Source organism: Xenopus tropicalis, chromosome 7, assembly GCF_000004195.4.
Source record: "Xenopus tropicalis strain Nigerian chromosome 7, UCB_Xtro_10.0, whole genome shotgun sequence".
In the NCBI taxonomy this organism is placed as follows: Eukaryota; Metazoa; Chordata; class Amphibia; order Anura; family Pipidae; genus Xenopus; species Xenopus tropicalis.
In genome coordinates, this window is record NC_030683.2 from 26,766,839 (window position 1) to 26,784,432 (window position 17,594).

At 40.6% G+C, this 17,594-nt stretch overlaps 1 protein-coding gene and 1 long non-coding RNA gene across 2 annotated transcripts; both read right to left on the reverse strand.

The window, feature by feature from the left end:
- Nucleotides 1-411: 411 nt before the first annotated feature.
- On the reverse strand, nt 412-2,115 carry LOC116412017. Its single transcript, XR_004223474.1, has 3 exons — nt 2,015-2,115; nt 1,368-1,507; nt 412-685 (listed from the first exon to the last, which is right to left on the reverse strand). It is a non-coding gene; the product is annotated as an uncharacterized LOC116412017 (long non-coding RNA).
- Nucleotides 2,116-2,566: 451 nt separating this feature from the next.
- On the reverse strand, nt 2,567-3,982 carry LOC116412348 (modulator of macroautophagy TMEM150B-like). Its single transcript, XM_031906485.1, has 6 exons — nt 3,785-3,982; nt 3,498-3,565; nt 3,128-3,261; nt 2,853-3,030; nt 2,669-2,727; nt 2,567-2,590 (listed from the first exon to the last, which is right to left on the reverse strand). The coding sequence occupies exons 1-6, from the start codon at nt 3,919-3,921 to the stop codon at nt 2,567-2,569; spliced, it is 600 nt and encodes a 199-aa protein (XP_031762345.1). The 5' UTR covers nt 3,922-3,982.
- Nucleotides 3,983-17,594: the final 13,612 nt, after the last annotated feature.

Genomic DNA, 17,594 nt, shown 5'->3' on the forward strand with positions numbered 1-17,594 from the left:
GCTTTGTCCATAATAATAGTTCACGCTCTTAGAAAGTGCTAGGCACTGGATTGAGTTGTACCCATCACTCCACCAATGCTCTAGCTCACACAACCCTAAACAACCCTTTTTGTTTGCCCCAAAGGGCCTCAGTCAGTTGTGCAGCCGCTGCCTTTACCTGCCTCTTGTTCTGATTTGAGTGCTGCTGCACCTATTGACGTAGGGAGGCTACCACCAACTCTGGGCCAAGGAGTACTTCCAGGGTTTCCTCAGTGCCTTTCATTTAAGGGTAGGGTCAGACTGGGCACCACCCAATTCTGGGGATCCCTACAGCTTTATTAAAAAATATTTCTTCCCATATAACTAACAAATATGAAAAAAATAAAAAAGATTATTTCTTTTAAAACTTAAATGCATACAATTAATCAAATGTAAGAAATCAATTCTGTTTTAATAGTTTTTTCAAATTTACACAATTTCGTTATAAAGCAAATAATTGCAATGTCTTCTCCTTGACTCTTGACTCTTCTTTCTTGGTAGAAACTGATCAGATGCAGTGCAGTTCGTTCATATATTGACATGATTGGCCTTCAGGCTGCCCCCCCTCCCTTTTCACTGATTTCCAACCCACCCAGGGGGCAGCCTCATATTAATAAACGTTCTGTGTATCTGCTGAATTGTAGGGTAAGCTTTAAGAATCTTGGTCCTTAAGGGAAACATTAAAACAGAGAATGAAAGGAAGGTATGGTCGTACAAATTAATGAAAACTTTAAACTCTCTGGAGAAGGGACTGAACCTGGGCCTTGGATTTATGGCAAATTATATATAGATTCAGAACTGCCTGCACCCAGCCAGAAATACAAACATCTGTAGAGACACTGGGCTGGTTAATCACATGGAATTCCTTTTACTTCACACTTCACACGCGGCGGTGCGATTTCGCGCAAATCACCGAAAAAGACTCGCAAGTCTTTTTTGCCGATTTCCCGAAATCGCCCTGCCGCGTCTGCCATCCCACCAGCGACTTACATTGTCGCCGATGGGATGGCAGGGGAAGGCAACTCGGGGAGATTAGTTGCCCGCGAACAGGGAGTTTTGCCGCGGGCGACTAATCTCCCCGTGTGCCAGAGCCTTAATTTATATCCAGCCACATTATCTTGTACCTTATCTGTTTGTCCCTTGCAGGCCCCCTTATATGACTTTTCTAACACCTTCCACACAGATATTCCTTTTCTCTGGTTATTTGATCTATGAGCTGAATGTTGTATATATATCAGAGAGCACCACAGCTTCATTGTAATCAGCTTGAAAAAGGAACTAAAATGTTCTGAAAGCTTGCTATGGTTATCTTAGTTAGCCACAAAACGGTTACCCTGTAAACGTCTTACCCTTTACTGCAAAGCTCTCAGCTCTTACTCTCTCAGTTCACTGGTGATTTTTAGACTGTAAATTCTCCATCATTATCAGATGTTTTATTCTCGCATATCCAGTCATCCTTGAGTTTTTTAGGCAATGTTAGGCGTAGGTGCTGTATATTACAAATAAATATATAAATAAGAGGACAAAAATATAATGTAATGCTAACCATGCACAAATATGAATAGAGAAGTGGTACAAATATTTCATCTACTTCTATTATTATTCTATTACTATTTTTCTACTATAATTATTCTAATAGTATTACTATTATTCTCAATATAGGAGCCTCCAGAAGGCTCCGAATGGTTAAAGAGATGAGAATCCTGAGAATAAACTTTCTAATAAAAATGTATTTTCTGATCTAGTGGACATTATTGAGTTGGTCATTTTTCTCATGATACTGAAAATGGAACATTTTAGTAAATGAATTTCCTGGCACTATATCAGGGTTTTAACAAAGAGAGCATTCAAAGTAAATAGGCCTTAAAACCATTATTAAGGGGATTAAAATCATATGAGTAAAATGATTTTATCTTATTACTGTTACAGAACATGCATTTGATATGAAAAAACCTGACATTACATGTATGAAATGGTATAATATGCTCACACTGACCTGAAGTTCTTGGGCAAATGTCATTTTGTAGCTGTACATTGCAGCCGTTATCAGCCATTCATGGACAGCAAGAAAACTGTGCTAAAATACATAAAAAGACTGCTTTGTAACATACAAAAGCCACAAGTAATGTCATAACAATGTCATCATTTATCATCGGTGCTTTAGATGGCACTTGTATCACATGACTTATTTAAACTTGTATATTATTAACAATAATGTTCCCCTGGTGTAACATATGAAGTTGCCTTGGAGTTCCATAACCTGTATAAATGCTGTCAGTCTGCACTCATTATAGGTTGGCCTGTATATAGGCTATTATGTGTGGGGCATTTCTAGAGCTGCTTCTTTCCCTGGGCAATAATCTATATAACAGCCACAAAGGCTTCTGGTACCATTATGCCATTACAAGGGAAAGCTGCAGGTACCACAACTGCCAGTGCCATAGTGTTCAAGCATATGGATAACACTGTACTGACACAAAGGCCTCCACTAGGCCAGGGGGTACAACCTATGTACTCCAAGTTATTGCTGAATTACTGCCCCTAATCTTTAGCTATCAGGGGATGCTGGTGTCTATTTGTTATAATAACAAATATAAATATTATAGCCATAATATATATATATATATATATATATAAAATAAGATCTTACAATAAAATTGTAGTCGCATATCTTCAAAAATGGGCAACTAATCTGCTTAAATACGACGACTGGAAGTTTCACAAGTTAAGGAAAAAGACATTGCTAACGCACAAAGTGATCTCTTTTCATTACTAGACTGGTTAAATAAGTACAGGATATACAACAGAGTAGAACATAAAACCAAAAAGGATACACATTATTGTCGGCACAGTAGTGATCAGACACAAAACAAGCCGTGCCGTGATCATGTAGCGATGATCCTTCCACATTACAGACCTGTAGTACCGGATACAGTGACAGATATTGTACACCGCTTCTAATCCAAAGGCCAAGAAGGCTGCCACTAAGTGAACGGTGGTCGATATATTTGACTAAAAAATAAACACATATGTTAGTCCCCTGATCTGTCTGTGCTTTCCTATCTAAATCATTAGACAGAAGAATTGGAAGCAATGTAAAGTCACTTACTGATACGTGTGTCCCTAGAAGCAATCCCAGGCTGGACAGCAATCCCAGGATTAATACAATTATGTTGCAAACCTGACTTGATTTGGGATGGGAAATCTTCTGGTATTTATACATTGAATAATATGTCAGAACATCTAGAAGAAAAATGATTTGGTTTTATGAAAACCCACCACACATACGATTTTATCCTTTCTTCTAAAAGATTTTAAATTTGAACCAAAATATGTGTGTATACAAAGCTACAGATTAGGATAGATAGATATAGATAGATAGATAGATAGATAGACAGACAGACAGACAGACAGACAGATAGATAGACAGATAGATGATAGATAGACAGATAGATAGTAAAACTAGTAGGGAAACTTACCTAGACCGGCAGCAATAGTGAATGCAATTTTTGCAAACATTTCCTCAGGAAGATATTTCACTATTCCACTAAACAGCAAATAGAAAGGAAATAGTATTAGTTTAATTTTTGCTGCTAGGATCTTGGAATAAGGTATTCTTTTAATGCAATATATATATATATATATGTAATGGAGGGCCAGATCACAAACACAAGTCTGTCCTACATCTAATTAAATTTGGTAAAATGGTAAAGATTGCTCTGTGCTCTAGAAGACGTTTCTATTCAGCTAAATTCTATATACTTACCTTAAGTATGGCACAGAAGTTGTAATGTGTCCAAATTTTGCAGCTATAATATAGGAAGTGGTAAGACTAAAAGCAATCCATATAGTGTTAAATATTGGCAGGAAAAAGAATAAACTTTTTGATGAAAATGTGTTCATATTTTTTCTCAATCAAAGATAAAAATAATCAAAGATAAAAATAATAAGATTACTGGTGAGAAGTACAAGCAGTGCTGACACCACTTACGCTCCTCACAAAGTGATGTGATTAAGATCTAGTCACAATCTAACTCTTGCTATAGTGATGTCACCAACAGGCATCATGCCATTGTGATGTCACTGACTGACATTATACCATTGTGATGTCACTGCTAGCCTGCCATGGTGGTGTCACAGATTATCCCTGAATAGACAGCTGAGAAAATAAATGAATAATTGAACACAAATGCATGTGTAATAGCAATAGAATTGATGCATTTGTTATATTCGCTAATTGTGTAGGGCCGAGGATAAAATGAAAATGTAAACTTTGGGGCATTTGACTGGTTTAACCAGGCAGCGGTCAGTAGGGGAAGGCAGTTAAACTGTCACTCTGTTCACTGGTGAGAAGGAAAAGCAGTGCTGACACCACTCACTCTCTTATTAAACAGAGCTTACAGATTGACGTAGTATTGTGAGCTTTCCACAAAAAAACATGTAAACATTGAATGCATGCAAAAAACAAAAACAATAAAAGTTCCTACATAGACATTGTTTATTGTTCAAGAGAAGGTTTTTTCCTGATTTTGTGGGGCACAAGACACTCTAGCCTTTACTGAGCTACCCAAAGCCCATTCATAATGTTATTCCCAAGACACCCAATCCAGATAGGTTCCTCATTCCCTTTATTATGTTGGTTTGAAAAACCCACAGACTGTTCTTCCACTTTCGCTTCTTCTTCCGCTTTTTCTTATTATTATTCTTAGTGCCCCCCATTTTCTAAACGCTACTTCTCCTACAGTTTTAGGGGTACAACACCCAAACTCCCCACACTTCTTCACCCTATTGCAGAGCCGGTTGCTTGTGCTTTTCTAAGCAATCCCGCCCCCCGTCTTTTTGTGGCGCCGCTCCGAACCCCCCAATTTTCCCATTGACTTTGACAGGGAAGATTTTCAAACTGCTGCCACACTTACAGCTTTGAACTGAAACTTGAATAAAATAATCATGGGGTCACCCCGAATGAAACAGCGACATTTGTTGGATGACCCAAGGTGGGAGGGGCCAAGAACAGGCAATGAAATTTCACCCATTGACTTTAATGGGAAAACTGGAACTGCGGCCAATCTTACAGCTTTGAGACCACACTCCCCACACAGTCATGGGGTCAGCCTGAATAAAAATATGATGATTGTTTGATGCCCAAAGTGGGTGGAGCTGTGAACAGCCAATCAGATTTTACCTATTGACTTTGCAGAAATTCAACCTGCTGCCATTCTCACAGTAATAACACCAGGGTCCCCAAACTTTGCAGAGTAAGGCACCAGGTAACTGCGGTTCGAGGTTAGAAAAAGTGCGGAGCCACCAACAGCCAATCAGATTTCACCTGTTGACTTTCAATGGGGAAATCCAACCTGCTGCCATTCTCACAGTATTAACACCAGGGTCCCCAAACTTTTCATAGTTGGTCACTAGGGGGCTGCAACAGCCAATCAGATTTCACCTTTTGAATTCTATTGATTTGATGCCAGGGTTCATAAACTTTGCACATTCAGCCACTGGGTGACTACATACTCAAAGTTAGAAAAGTGGGCGGGGCCTGCAAAAGCCAATCACATTTCTTTCATTATTTTCAGTGGGGAAATTTTAACTGCTACCATTCTCACATGTTTAATGTCAGGATCCCCAAACTTTGCACAGTTGGGTGACTACGTTACAAGTTTAGAAAAGTGAGTGGGGCCAACAACAGCCAATCAGATTTCACCTATAGACTTTGTATGCTTAAATTTAAACTGCTGCCATTCTTTAAATATTACTACTAAGGTCCCCAAACTTTGCTGAGCTAGTCACCGGATAACTGTGGTTCAGAGTTAGAAAAATTGGGTGGAGCCACCAACAGCCAATCAGATTTTAACTATTGATTTTCAATGGGGAAAATTCAGCCTGCTGCCATTCTCACAATATTAACATCAGGGTCACTAGGGGACTGCATTTTTAGGTTTTAAAGAGTGGGTGGAGCCACCAACAGCCAATCAGACTTCACCTATTGATTTTTTTTTTTAGTTTAAATTTAAAATGCTGCCTTTCTCACACTATTTAATCAGGGTTCCCAAACTTTGCACAGTCAGTCACTGGCTGACTACATATTCAATGTTAGAAAAAGTGGGCGGAGCCACCAACAGCCAATCTGTTTCCACCCATTAAATTTCATTGGTTTATATTTAAACTGATGGCATTATTTAAGTATTAATTCCAGGGTTGTTAAACTTTCCAAAGTCAGTCACTGGGTATTTGCGGGTCAAATTTAGAAAAAGGATGGAGCTACCAACAGCCAATCACATTTCACCTATTTACTTTCAATGGTGAAGTGTAAAATGCTGCCATTCTCACACTATTTATGCCAGGGTGCCCACTGTTTGTCACTGGGTGACTTCAACTCAAGGTTAGAAAAAGTGGGCAGACCCACCAACCACCAATCACAATTTACCTATTGACTTTTATTTGTTTAAATTTAAACTGCTGCTGTTCTTTAACTACTCCCACACCTTGTGTCTCAACCCTTTCTCCTTGTAGATTGTAAGCTCTTTTGGGCAGGGCTCTCTTCATCTCTTGTATCGGTTATTGATTGCCTTATATGTTACTCTGTATGTCCAATGTATGAAACCCAACTATTTGTACAGCGCTGTGGAATATGTTGGCGCTTTATAAATAAATGTTAATAATAATAATAGTAATTAATCCTAGGGTCCCTAAACTGGGGCGGAGCCAACAACAGATCAGATTTCATTTAGAGACTTCACGTTTTTCAACCCAACATGAAGTTTGTTCTCAACTTCCCTTTCTAGTTCTTCTTCTTCTTAGCTCCCCCCATTTTCTAAACGTTACTCCTCCTACAGTTTTAGGGGTACAACACCCAAACTCTCCACACGCCCTTCGTGCCCTCTCTTCGCCCTATAGTGGAGAAGGTTACTTGGGCTTTTCTTTGCAATCCCGCCCCCTGTCATTTTGTGGCGCCGCTCTGAACTCCCAAATTTTTCCATTGACTTTGACAGGGAAGATTTTCAAACTGCTGCCACTGTTATAGCTTTGAAGCTACAGCCCCCAAATTTGAATAATATAATCATGGGGTCACCCCGAATGAAACAGCGACCCAAAGTGGGAAGGGCCAACAACAGCAAATCAAATTTCACCCATTGACTGCTTTAATGGGGAAATTGAAACTGCTGCCAATTTTACATCTTTGAGGCTACACTCCCCAAACTTGAATCACATAGACATGGGGTCAGCCCAAAAGTGGGCAGAGCTGTGAACAGCCAATCAGATTTTACCTATTGACTTGGCGGGATTTCAACCTGCTGCCATTCTCACAGTAATAACACCAGGGCCTTCAAACTTTACAGAGTTATGCACTAGGTAGTGAACCATAGTTCACTATGGAGCACAGTTTCTCAATATTCCTGCACTTGCAATGACTTATTTAAATGCTCCATTGAGTCATAGTCATGAGTATATGGGTTTTACACAATGCGCACCCTGTGATGTGGATATAGTGCGGGGTCTTTCTTTATTACAATATGAGTGTATGGGTGTGAGAGAGTTCAGCTATTACATTGAGTTTCTCTATATATTTCTCTTGACCATGTGGCCCTTGAGATGGCTTAGAACTATAACTCCCAGAACCTCAAAACTGAAATAAAGCCACATACATTCTCCTTGAGACAAACTGCTATGAATAGCCCCCAAGAGAAGTTTATGGCACCCCTGATGCTTATAGTGCGCAAACATAATCTCTAATTGAAAGCGTAACACCTTGCCACACGTGTCATTAGCCTTCCAGTTATTCTTGTGCTTTCTGGGCCACAGACGGAGAGATATTTGCCCAAGGTCATTGTACCATTTATCCCCATACACAAGGGAAAATCTTTAAAGTCTTATTTGTTTCAATTAATTTCCTGGCATCGGAAAATTAATTCTCATTGTAAGATGTTCACAGCCTTGAAGGAACAATTCTGTTGATAAGACTGTGCTGGCATTGATTGCAGCTCAAAGCAAGATACCCAGTTACTGGGGCTACAATACATCCAGCCAACCCAGTGCTTCAAATAAACCCATATGGAACTGCTGCTTTTTAAGTCTCACTCTCTCATTCACTTAAAGGAATACTGTTTTATTTTTAGGTTTTACGGCAGCATGTCAGTATCCTGCAGAAGTGGCTGCCATGCCCTTTGGGAATGGGGATCCTCCAGCAGATCTTTACCCTGGGGAGTGTCCCACCAGCTCTTTATAGGGGTTATTCACCTCGAAATTATGTTTTAATATGCTGTAGAGAGTGCTATTCTGAGATAGTTTGCAAATGGTCTATATTTTTTTATTATTTGTGGTTTTGAATTATGTATCTTTTTGTTTTTTGTTCAGCAGCTCTCCAGTTTGGAATTTTAGCAGTTATGTGGTTGCTGTGGTCCATTTTACCGTAGCAACTAGGCAGTGCTTTGAATCAGAAACTGAAAAATGTAATAAAAAATAAGTAAATAAGTTCTTTTTTCTGCTTCCAGCGGCAGTGACCCCCCTTTGAAAGCTGAGAAGAGTCAGAAAAGTAAAGGAAGTAATTCAAAAACTATTTAAAAAAAATAAAGACCAGTTGAAATGTTCCTAATAACTGACCATTCTATAACTTACTCAAAGTCAACTGCCCTATTAAAGAGTAGCCATTACTCACTGTTACCACTGTAGTGAATGCTGAATAGCGCCTTTTCACAATTAGACTTTATTAGACACTACAGTATATGGGCAATACAGTGGTAACCTCTTGTTAGTAAGCAGCAGACCAACAAGAGCTGTAGAGTGGACTGTTCTACACAACTGTTCTAGTTCTTTGCCCGTGGCATGTTTTGTGCTATTGCTGTCTCACGTTACATATATGTGCAAGACTTTATGCCACTGTCTGTGTTGCACAACTTTCTTTTCTCTTATTTTTAGTATAATAATGATGTTGCACAGATGTTAAAGGCATAATAAAAATGCTTGTACCTTATCCTAAAATGAACCTAAACCCTGCTAAATACAAAATATATTCTTTTTGACATATGTATGCATAAAATAAAATAAACATTGTTTGAAATAAGGTGTCAGCTTCCTGTGTTTGTTGCATTGTATTGTGCTTCTTTGTCTTATTTACTTATAAAAGTAATTACTATTACAGGTATGGGATCCCGTATCCGGAAACCCGTTATCCAGAAAGTTCCAAATTACGGAAAGGCCATCTCCCATAGACTCCATTATAAGCAAATCATTTTAATTTTTAAAAATGATTTCCTTTTTCCCTGTAATAAAAAAAATAGAACCTTGTACTTGATCCCAACTAAGATATAATTACCCCTTATTGGGGGTAAAACAAGCCTATTGGGTTTGTTACATATTTAAATGATTTATTAGTAGACTTCAGTTATGGAGATCCAAATTATGGAAAGATAACAGGTCACATACCTGTAATAGCACTTTTCATTTTTTTCCTTCTGTACCGCTGCTTTCTGACTTTTAATCACCTTTCTTTTAAGTTTCAAGGGTCAGAACTAGCGCTTTTTAGAAAGGAACATATCCTGCTCACATTGGCAATTATATTTACATAGAACTTAAAAACCATTTTTGAAGAATACAAATTGGAAAGTTGCCTAGAGCAACAATTGAGTGTGTTTCCCTTTAAAGTACACCACAGGAATTGTGGGAGCTAGTATGCAAATATGTCCTTTGCGCCGCTATTGAATTTGGACCCAAAGGGGAGCTAAAGCTCCTCAGTAATTGATGTTAGCTTAGTGCATGGCAGGCCAACTGGGGCCCACCGGCAATTTCCATACCCCATTCCATATTCTGCCAGTTCAGAGCTGTAATTTACTGGTGTTGAGTTGGCCATGCATTGGACAATAAAAGCTATTGACTCTTTCTAGGAGTCCTTGTTAGGGCCAGCTATCTATCTGGCATGTTTGCCCCAATACAGTATTTGTCTAATGGGTGCCCTGTCTATGATGCTGATTTGGCTAAGTATGTGGGTGGCCAAATCAGACAGCTTTACTTGCCCAAAGCAGGGAGCTATGTGATGATTATAGGAGAAGCAGCAGTGGCGTAACTGTATAAATGAAGCAGACCCCCGCAGTTGCAGGGGGCCCTGGGGGCAGAAAATGTTGGGCTCCGTACAAGTTATTTATATGGGCCCCCCTATAAACACAAGCACACAGAACAAAAATTTTGCCCACTCCCCTTGTGTGGGCAATATTAACAGCTGATGTTACTCTATAATAAGCACCTTATGTAAAGAGTTCTATTAATGTTCTAATTAATAGGCAATTTATTGTGGGTCAGTGGAGTTTGCCCTAAGTTTAAACCCTACACTCCTTCTTGCCCCTACTCTGCATAGAAGTAATGTGAATTTTTGTGCAAGGTTATATAAACTACGTCAATTTATGGGCCCAATAACTTGACAGTATTAGTTTACAAAAATAGTAAAAAGAAATGTGCTAATAGGTCAGTGTTTAAATTGGGGAGGGGCAGTGAAGTTTATAAGTAAGTTGTATAGGTTTATTTGAATGTAATGTAAGTTACATAAATTGCCTAAGCATAGGGACTGCTGTGGGGCCCCAAAATCAGCCATTACCCTGCTGAAAAGTTAAATAGATCGTAATATACTGTAAATAGCTGATGCTACTTTATAATAACAGTCTATATAAATAGTTAATAAAATAGTTTATTAATGGGCTAATAAGGAATTTACCTTAAGTTTTTTAATTAATTGGTGGTCAGTGGAGTTTGCCCCCTGCCTGCTCACTCAAGCTTCTCTGCATTGTATTTTACTTGATATGTAAGTTTTTTAAGGCTCTAGGCAGGTTACGTTTGCTTAATTGTGTAAGTTTTGCCGTAACTTTATATGCAAGTTACGCAGATTGTGTAACTTTCACAGCGCACCCAGGCCCCCTTTACAAAAAGAATTTACCAGCCTGCCACACCAGTACCCCCTCTCCCCCCCTGATGGTGGCCCTGCCTGGGGGACAGGGGGGCCCAGACCATGGGGTCTTTTGCCTGGACAGTGATAGGTGGGGAGTGCAGGGAAACAGGTGGGTGGGAGATGGGCAGTGGGTGGGCTGGTTACACAGTGACTGTGCACCGGGCTTATTGGAAATATTGTCTTGCTGGGGGGACTGGCATTAACTTGTTATGCTGGGAAGCAGGTTTGCGCTAAGGGGATCTTTGTTAAGTGGGTGCCCTCTCTGCACTGCCCTGACTGCACTGCAGACTGTGGGTAAATAGAGGTATATTTGTATGTGTGCACTGAGACTAGGCTCTATCCGGAGCCCCAGAAGCCCCTGCCTCACGCTGCTCTCAGTATAACCGGCACTGTGTATACACTGGCTTCTGTCACGCAGTATTTTATTTTTATGTGTGAGGAGTCTGTGAATCCCTGTCCCACCCTCGGTGCTGTTTCTGTGCAGGGAAAGGGAAGAGTAAAATGAGTCCCCACCCCTGTCGCAGCAGTGTGAGAGGAAAGTGTCTGTAAGATTCCACATTACTGTGTGTGGAAAGTCAGTGGGAACCCCAGTGGCACAAAATCGCTCTCTGTTTAGGGTGTGGAATGAGAGGGAGACCTTGTCAGGGCTCTGAAGAAAGTGCCAGCAGCTCAGAGACCAAACAATCTGTAATATTATGTCAAGTTCCAAGGGAGGGGTATTAAGGCCCAATCTGCCCAGACCCTGGGTGGAGGCATGCCAAATTATAGTATGTATGTATGTATATCTTTATTTATAAAGCGCTCTTATGTACGCAGCGCTGTACAGTAGAAATAGTGCACCTGCTCTCCCATATAGCAGAGACACAGGACTCCTGTAACTAGGGTTGCCTGCTGGCTTTCTTAGCCGGCAGGAGGTGGACTGTGATGTCACGTGGGCGGGGCTATGATGCATCGATCACCATGTCAATGTTACTGACCCGGGCAGCCCTTCTGAAAACCAGGCTGTCAAAACCAGACAGGTGGCAACCCTACCTGTAGCGCCAATGCTTGACTGGAATCTGCAGTCCCAGTCAGTGGCTTGTTTTGTTACAGCAGTACTGCATAGTTTTGCCCTTAACATGGCATTCCTCTTCCTGGATTTGACTATTCAAAACATTTTGTGTGGCATCAAGCTTAGGTCTCATTTACTGATAGTGGGGCAGGGTGCAAAGTACAAAAAAAAAAGTGCAAACCTGCATTATTTTCATAATTTGCACCTCAGCACATGTGGCTGCTGGTCCTTACATTAACACTTACTCTGCCCCCCATGAATAACGTGCCTACGGCATTAGGAAGCAGTGTGTTCATGAGGAGCAGTTGGGTGAGAGTTAGCTGGATTCCGCCCTGCTGCCCGCCACCTGTTCCCTAACTTGTTCCCCAATTAGATACACATGTGTAAGCTTATAGTAAATTAGCCCTTCTATTACCACAAGCTACACCGAATTTTACCCAGGATGAGACTGTATCCTTCAGGGGTGAGCCCTCGCTTTGTATGGAGGCCAGGTAGATATGTGTTGTATTTCTTAATAAATGGGCGCCAGTGGTTCTTAACATTGAAACCATGAACTGTTTATTTACACAGCCACTTAGTAGTAATTACAGCACAGAATAGGTAGGTAGTAGCAACTCACAGAATAGGCAGTACTTACAAGGAATAGTCACAATAATCCTTTAGCTGCAGGGCACAATGGGTTAACTCCCAGCTTTCAGGTATATGCTTCCAGTGGAACCTGGGTGATCAATATCTAACCCTAGGTCTGTACACTGTTAACCCTACTCTGGGTAGTATTTTACCCGGCTTATAATGCCTCTACAATCCTGGTTGGAGCAAATGCGGCTCACTAAATAGCCCTGCCTGTCTATCACACCTAGTGTGATCTATAACAGGAACTGCCTATTCTTTCTAAAGCTACCTATTCAGAGTAGAGCTCTCCTCTCATGGAGAGAGCTCCACAAAATGGCCTCTTGCCTCATGGCTGCTCAGCCTTTTATATACACAGTGCCACCTTATGGCCAAACTGTGGAAATGCACAAGGGGTCATGCTATGACCCAGGAACAAGGGACTTACTTCCCATTACATTAAGGACCCTTATAGCTGTCTAGAGAACTAGGGGACCACAGAGTGGGGAAAGGCATAATTTACCACTTCCCTACACATGTTATGGAGTTCTGATGGGTAAAGGATGCATATAGGCCCTGTACTTATGACATGCCCATTGGCTGACATTGGCCTCAGCCTGCCTCTAATCTGCCCCTCCCCACTCTCTGCTCCCTAAACCCTGCCTGCTCACCAAATATGGACCCTTTTTGCCCACTACGGACAGGGCCCCACCCCGAAAGCATTATGATCCTGCCCCTGAAATGTCACGACCATGCCCCTTGTTGACCCTGTCTCATGTCATCTGCTAGTAAGACCAAGAAGAAAAGGTGAGACCCTACTTACAGTGGTAAAGGACAGGGCTGCCAATGCAGAACTTTACATCATGCACCAAACTTTTATATATAGAGAGCAGCAATACCCCTGACTCATGCTTCTTGAATGTTGAATGCACATTAAGGGGCTCCTCCACTAAAGATGGCTGGCATTTAGTCAATCAAGGGGAGTTCTGAACAGTATTTTAGTGATGTTTTTGCTTTTTGGCATTCAAAAGGTCTGAGGTCACCATCACATAACAAGTAAGCAAGGAGTAAATCTGATTGAAAGAGACAGGCCTTACATTGATATATTGCTGGCTGCTCTAAATGCAGAGGGGCTACATTTCCATTATTCTCTTGTTTGGGAAGTGACAGGTAGAAAAAAATCCATATTTATCTTTTTTTTTCTCTTTGTTTAATATTTTTATGATCTCGCAAATGTCAGTTTTGTTTTTAAACAACTGTCTTAAAGAATTGAAAGGGTTCTTGGCTGTCTTTTTTTTTCCTTACTATTTGAATAAACTAATATTATTCCAATATTCCAATATACCATGCATACTGGATTATCCTATTTTACTTTCAAAAGAACTCTTTTTTGTAGTATTTTAAAATGATTTAGCCTTAAACAACAATGAAAACATCAGCGCCATATACGCCATTTAAATAAAAAATGCCTGAATAGATGGTGGGTTTCTCGGAAGTGGGGAAATTGGATGCTAATATAAACACAGTGCTAGAATTAAAAGGGTTTGACATAAATTCCAGGAATTAGCTTGACTACACATTATGCCAATTTGATATTTCCTACGTTTAGTTTTGATATTAAAGGGCAACACCCTGCAGGGTTCACTGAATGTGTGAGCAGGTTGGAAAGCTCAAACCCTCAAGTGATGCGAATGAATGTTTCATTTATGAAGAAGCACAGGTGGCTGAATTAATGGCTTATAACTGATATCTATCTGTGTTCATAAAAGAATATATACAAACCCCGAGGCCTCAGTGATATTTGACTTGATGTCAAATGAGCAAATAGTACTGTATAATATTTTGAAAGTTGCATGGGTTAGGCTTGTATGTTGATTTCCCTTTAACAGTGAGGGACATTTATATGTCATAAAACATACTAACTTCTAACATGGCACATATTATCTCAGTATCATCCATCTAGGGCCCCTGGACCACCCACTTAAAGAGATTGTTTGCCTTTGAGTTAACTTTAAGTATGATGTAGAGCAGTGATCCCCAACCAGTGGCTCCCCAACCTCTTGGATGTTCTCTCAGTGCCCCCAAACCAGGTAGTTATTTTTGAATTCCTGACTTGGTGGCAAGTTTTGGTTGAATAAAAACAAGATTTCCTACCAAATAAAGCCCCCTGTAAGCTGATAGTGTGCATAGAGGCTGCCTAATAGCCAATCTTAGCCCTTATTTGGCTCCTCCATGAACTTTTAGGATACTTGTGTTGCTCTCCAAGTCTTTTTACATATGACTGTGGCTCACGAGTAAGAAAGGTTGGGGACCCCTGATGTAGAGAGACAATTTGCAATTGGTCTTCATTTTTTAATATTGGTGCTTTTTAATGACTTCATATTGTGTTCAGCAGATCTCCAGTTTGGAATTTCAGCAACTATCTGGTTGCTAGAGTCCAAATTACCTTAACAACCAGGGAACAGTTTAAATGAGAGACTGATATATGACTAGGAGAGGGGATGATTAGAAAGATAAGAAATAAAAAATAACAATAAAATTGTAGCCTGGCAGCGCAGTCGTTTTTTAGCTGCCGGGATCTGGGACCCCCATTTGAAAGCTGGAAATAGAAGAAGGCGGCAAATATTTAAAAAACTGTAAAAAATAAAGACAAATTGAAAAGTTGCTTAGAACTGGCCATTCTACAGCATACTAAAAGTTAACTTTAAGGTGAAACCCATCCCTTTAAGCCCCTGAACTGTCCCAACATTTGCTCTTTCCTGATCTCCTTAATCAGTTTCAACCCGTCTAACAAATCATAGCCCCGCCCCTTCTGCTATAATAACTTTCCACCTTACTGCACAAGCTGCCCCCCCAGAAGGCCAGTAAGAGAATGTTAGAAAGGTGGCTACACTAGTTGCAGCCTGCTCTCTGGGTGGGGAAACATTACCAGCACTGGCGCAATAAGGCAAACAGCTGCTAAAGACCCTTGGCACATCCTCTGCTGAATTTTTTCAGCTGGCAGAGACGTGCCCGAACATGGCAATGACAAGTGAAGAATACACTCCAAGTGCCCACTCCATGTGCCAAGGGCATAATAGAATAAGGGGCAACAGATGTCCAAGAAGCAGGCAGGGTGTTAGCTGGAGTATCCCCCTTGCACTAAATGGGCCTCTGGCCCTGGGAAACTTTAGAAACTGTCATAAGGGACCACTTACTATGTGCAGGGCACAAACCAAGCCAAACCACCATGTTACTTGCATTTTGCATCTTGCCCTGCATATAAGAGAATTACCACAAACCTCCACTCCAAAGAGTTGAGAAAAGACCTGTGTTAGCCCTGTGAATATCCCATTGCCCGTGTTCTGCCTGCGGGCAGCCTGACCCCCCCATAGAAGTGCTACTTTGAATGAGCACCATGGGCTGCTTCCCCTATACAGTAATGCTGTCTTTAAAAGAGAAGGAAAGGTTCAAACACGGGGGTGCCAAATATTATGCCCCCACCATCACTTACCTGATACCATGGGCCAGTGCTCCTGTTATCAGGAAACTTCACTGGCTCACGGTACTTCCCTTCGTTCTTTCTTAAAAATCCTGGGCAAATGCATGTGCAGGAAGAGTATAGCTGCTCAGAAGTACCCAGGTTTCTGCTGATAGAAGCACTGTGGGGTATCAGGTAAGTGATTTTAATCAGTGATTGAACCTTTCCTTCTCCTATAAGAATGCTTCTATAATGTTGCTGGGCTACAGTTGAAGGTTGCAGACAGTCAAGACATATTTAGGCAGACTAAAAAAATGGCACATTTTCATACTAAATAACACAGATAAGGTCATTTTTATTATGACCTGAAATTTTAATAATGAAATATAGTGTTCTTGTGCCTCTGACGGAATCATTGCTAGATAGCTATTTATTTAATGAAAAACGATGCCAATCTGCTTTAATTGTGGCCTTGAATGTGAAGGGTAAAGCTCTGCTGCCAGAAGGGATACGGAGCCTGCGTTTGTGTCTCACTTGATTTTTGGACAGAGGCTAAAATATATTTGCATCACTTGCATGATAATCCCTTTTTATGCATAAAATTGTAATATATTATCTTGACATAAGTAATGTTGATTGCGTGCTCAGGCTGTTAGCAGTCCTAGAGCCTTTCCGTCAAAGCTTGACCTAAATTAACCCTTCTAATTTATAGGCAAAACCTTGCATCCATCTGCATTTCAATGTACTATCTATTTATTTGCTCTTTGTATGAGTACTTCTGGGTTTATAAGTGGAAACAAGTGGTCATTATTTGTAGAAAGGGTTATCTGCACATATGAATTATTAACTGCTAGATGATAGTGTATGCTATTGACTGATCATCTCACAGGCCAGACAAACAGATATTGTACATTGGGCCATACTTGGTATATATGGCCAACTTCCTTCTCTTCACTTCTTAAGCTGCCAGTATACCATACACTGGCAGATATAATACAGTTATAACACTCTGTCCCTAAAAATGTTTTTTGTTATTTTCTGGATAACAGGTTTCTGGATAAGGGATCCCATACCTGCCATATACAGTCACTGCATCCAAGGAGTGAGGCTTCATCCTGTGGGTGCAGTGAGGGCCCATCCTATGGGTGTAGTGAGGGCCGATCTAGTGGGTACAATGAGGGTACATAGCGTTTAGTTCATGTATGGAGACGTCTTTGGCATGTTACTCTTGTGCCAGATGTGACTCACATCAATGGTTGTTCTGGTCCAATTGCGCTTTGTTTTGCAAATCTTCCCCAGCCTAAATTCTTGCCCAAACATTTCTCCATGAGCAGGAGAATCTGAGAACCCATTATTTTTAGAATTAAGGTTCTCCCAACATTGGTTGAGAGTTAGAGTTTTGTTTCAGTTAATCACAACATACAGTTACACTATGGAGTCTGTGCACAGCAATATTGTATAGGATCTATAACACAACCAGTTATTGTATAGCAGGGATCCCCAACCTTTCTTACTCGTGAGCC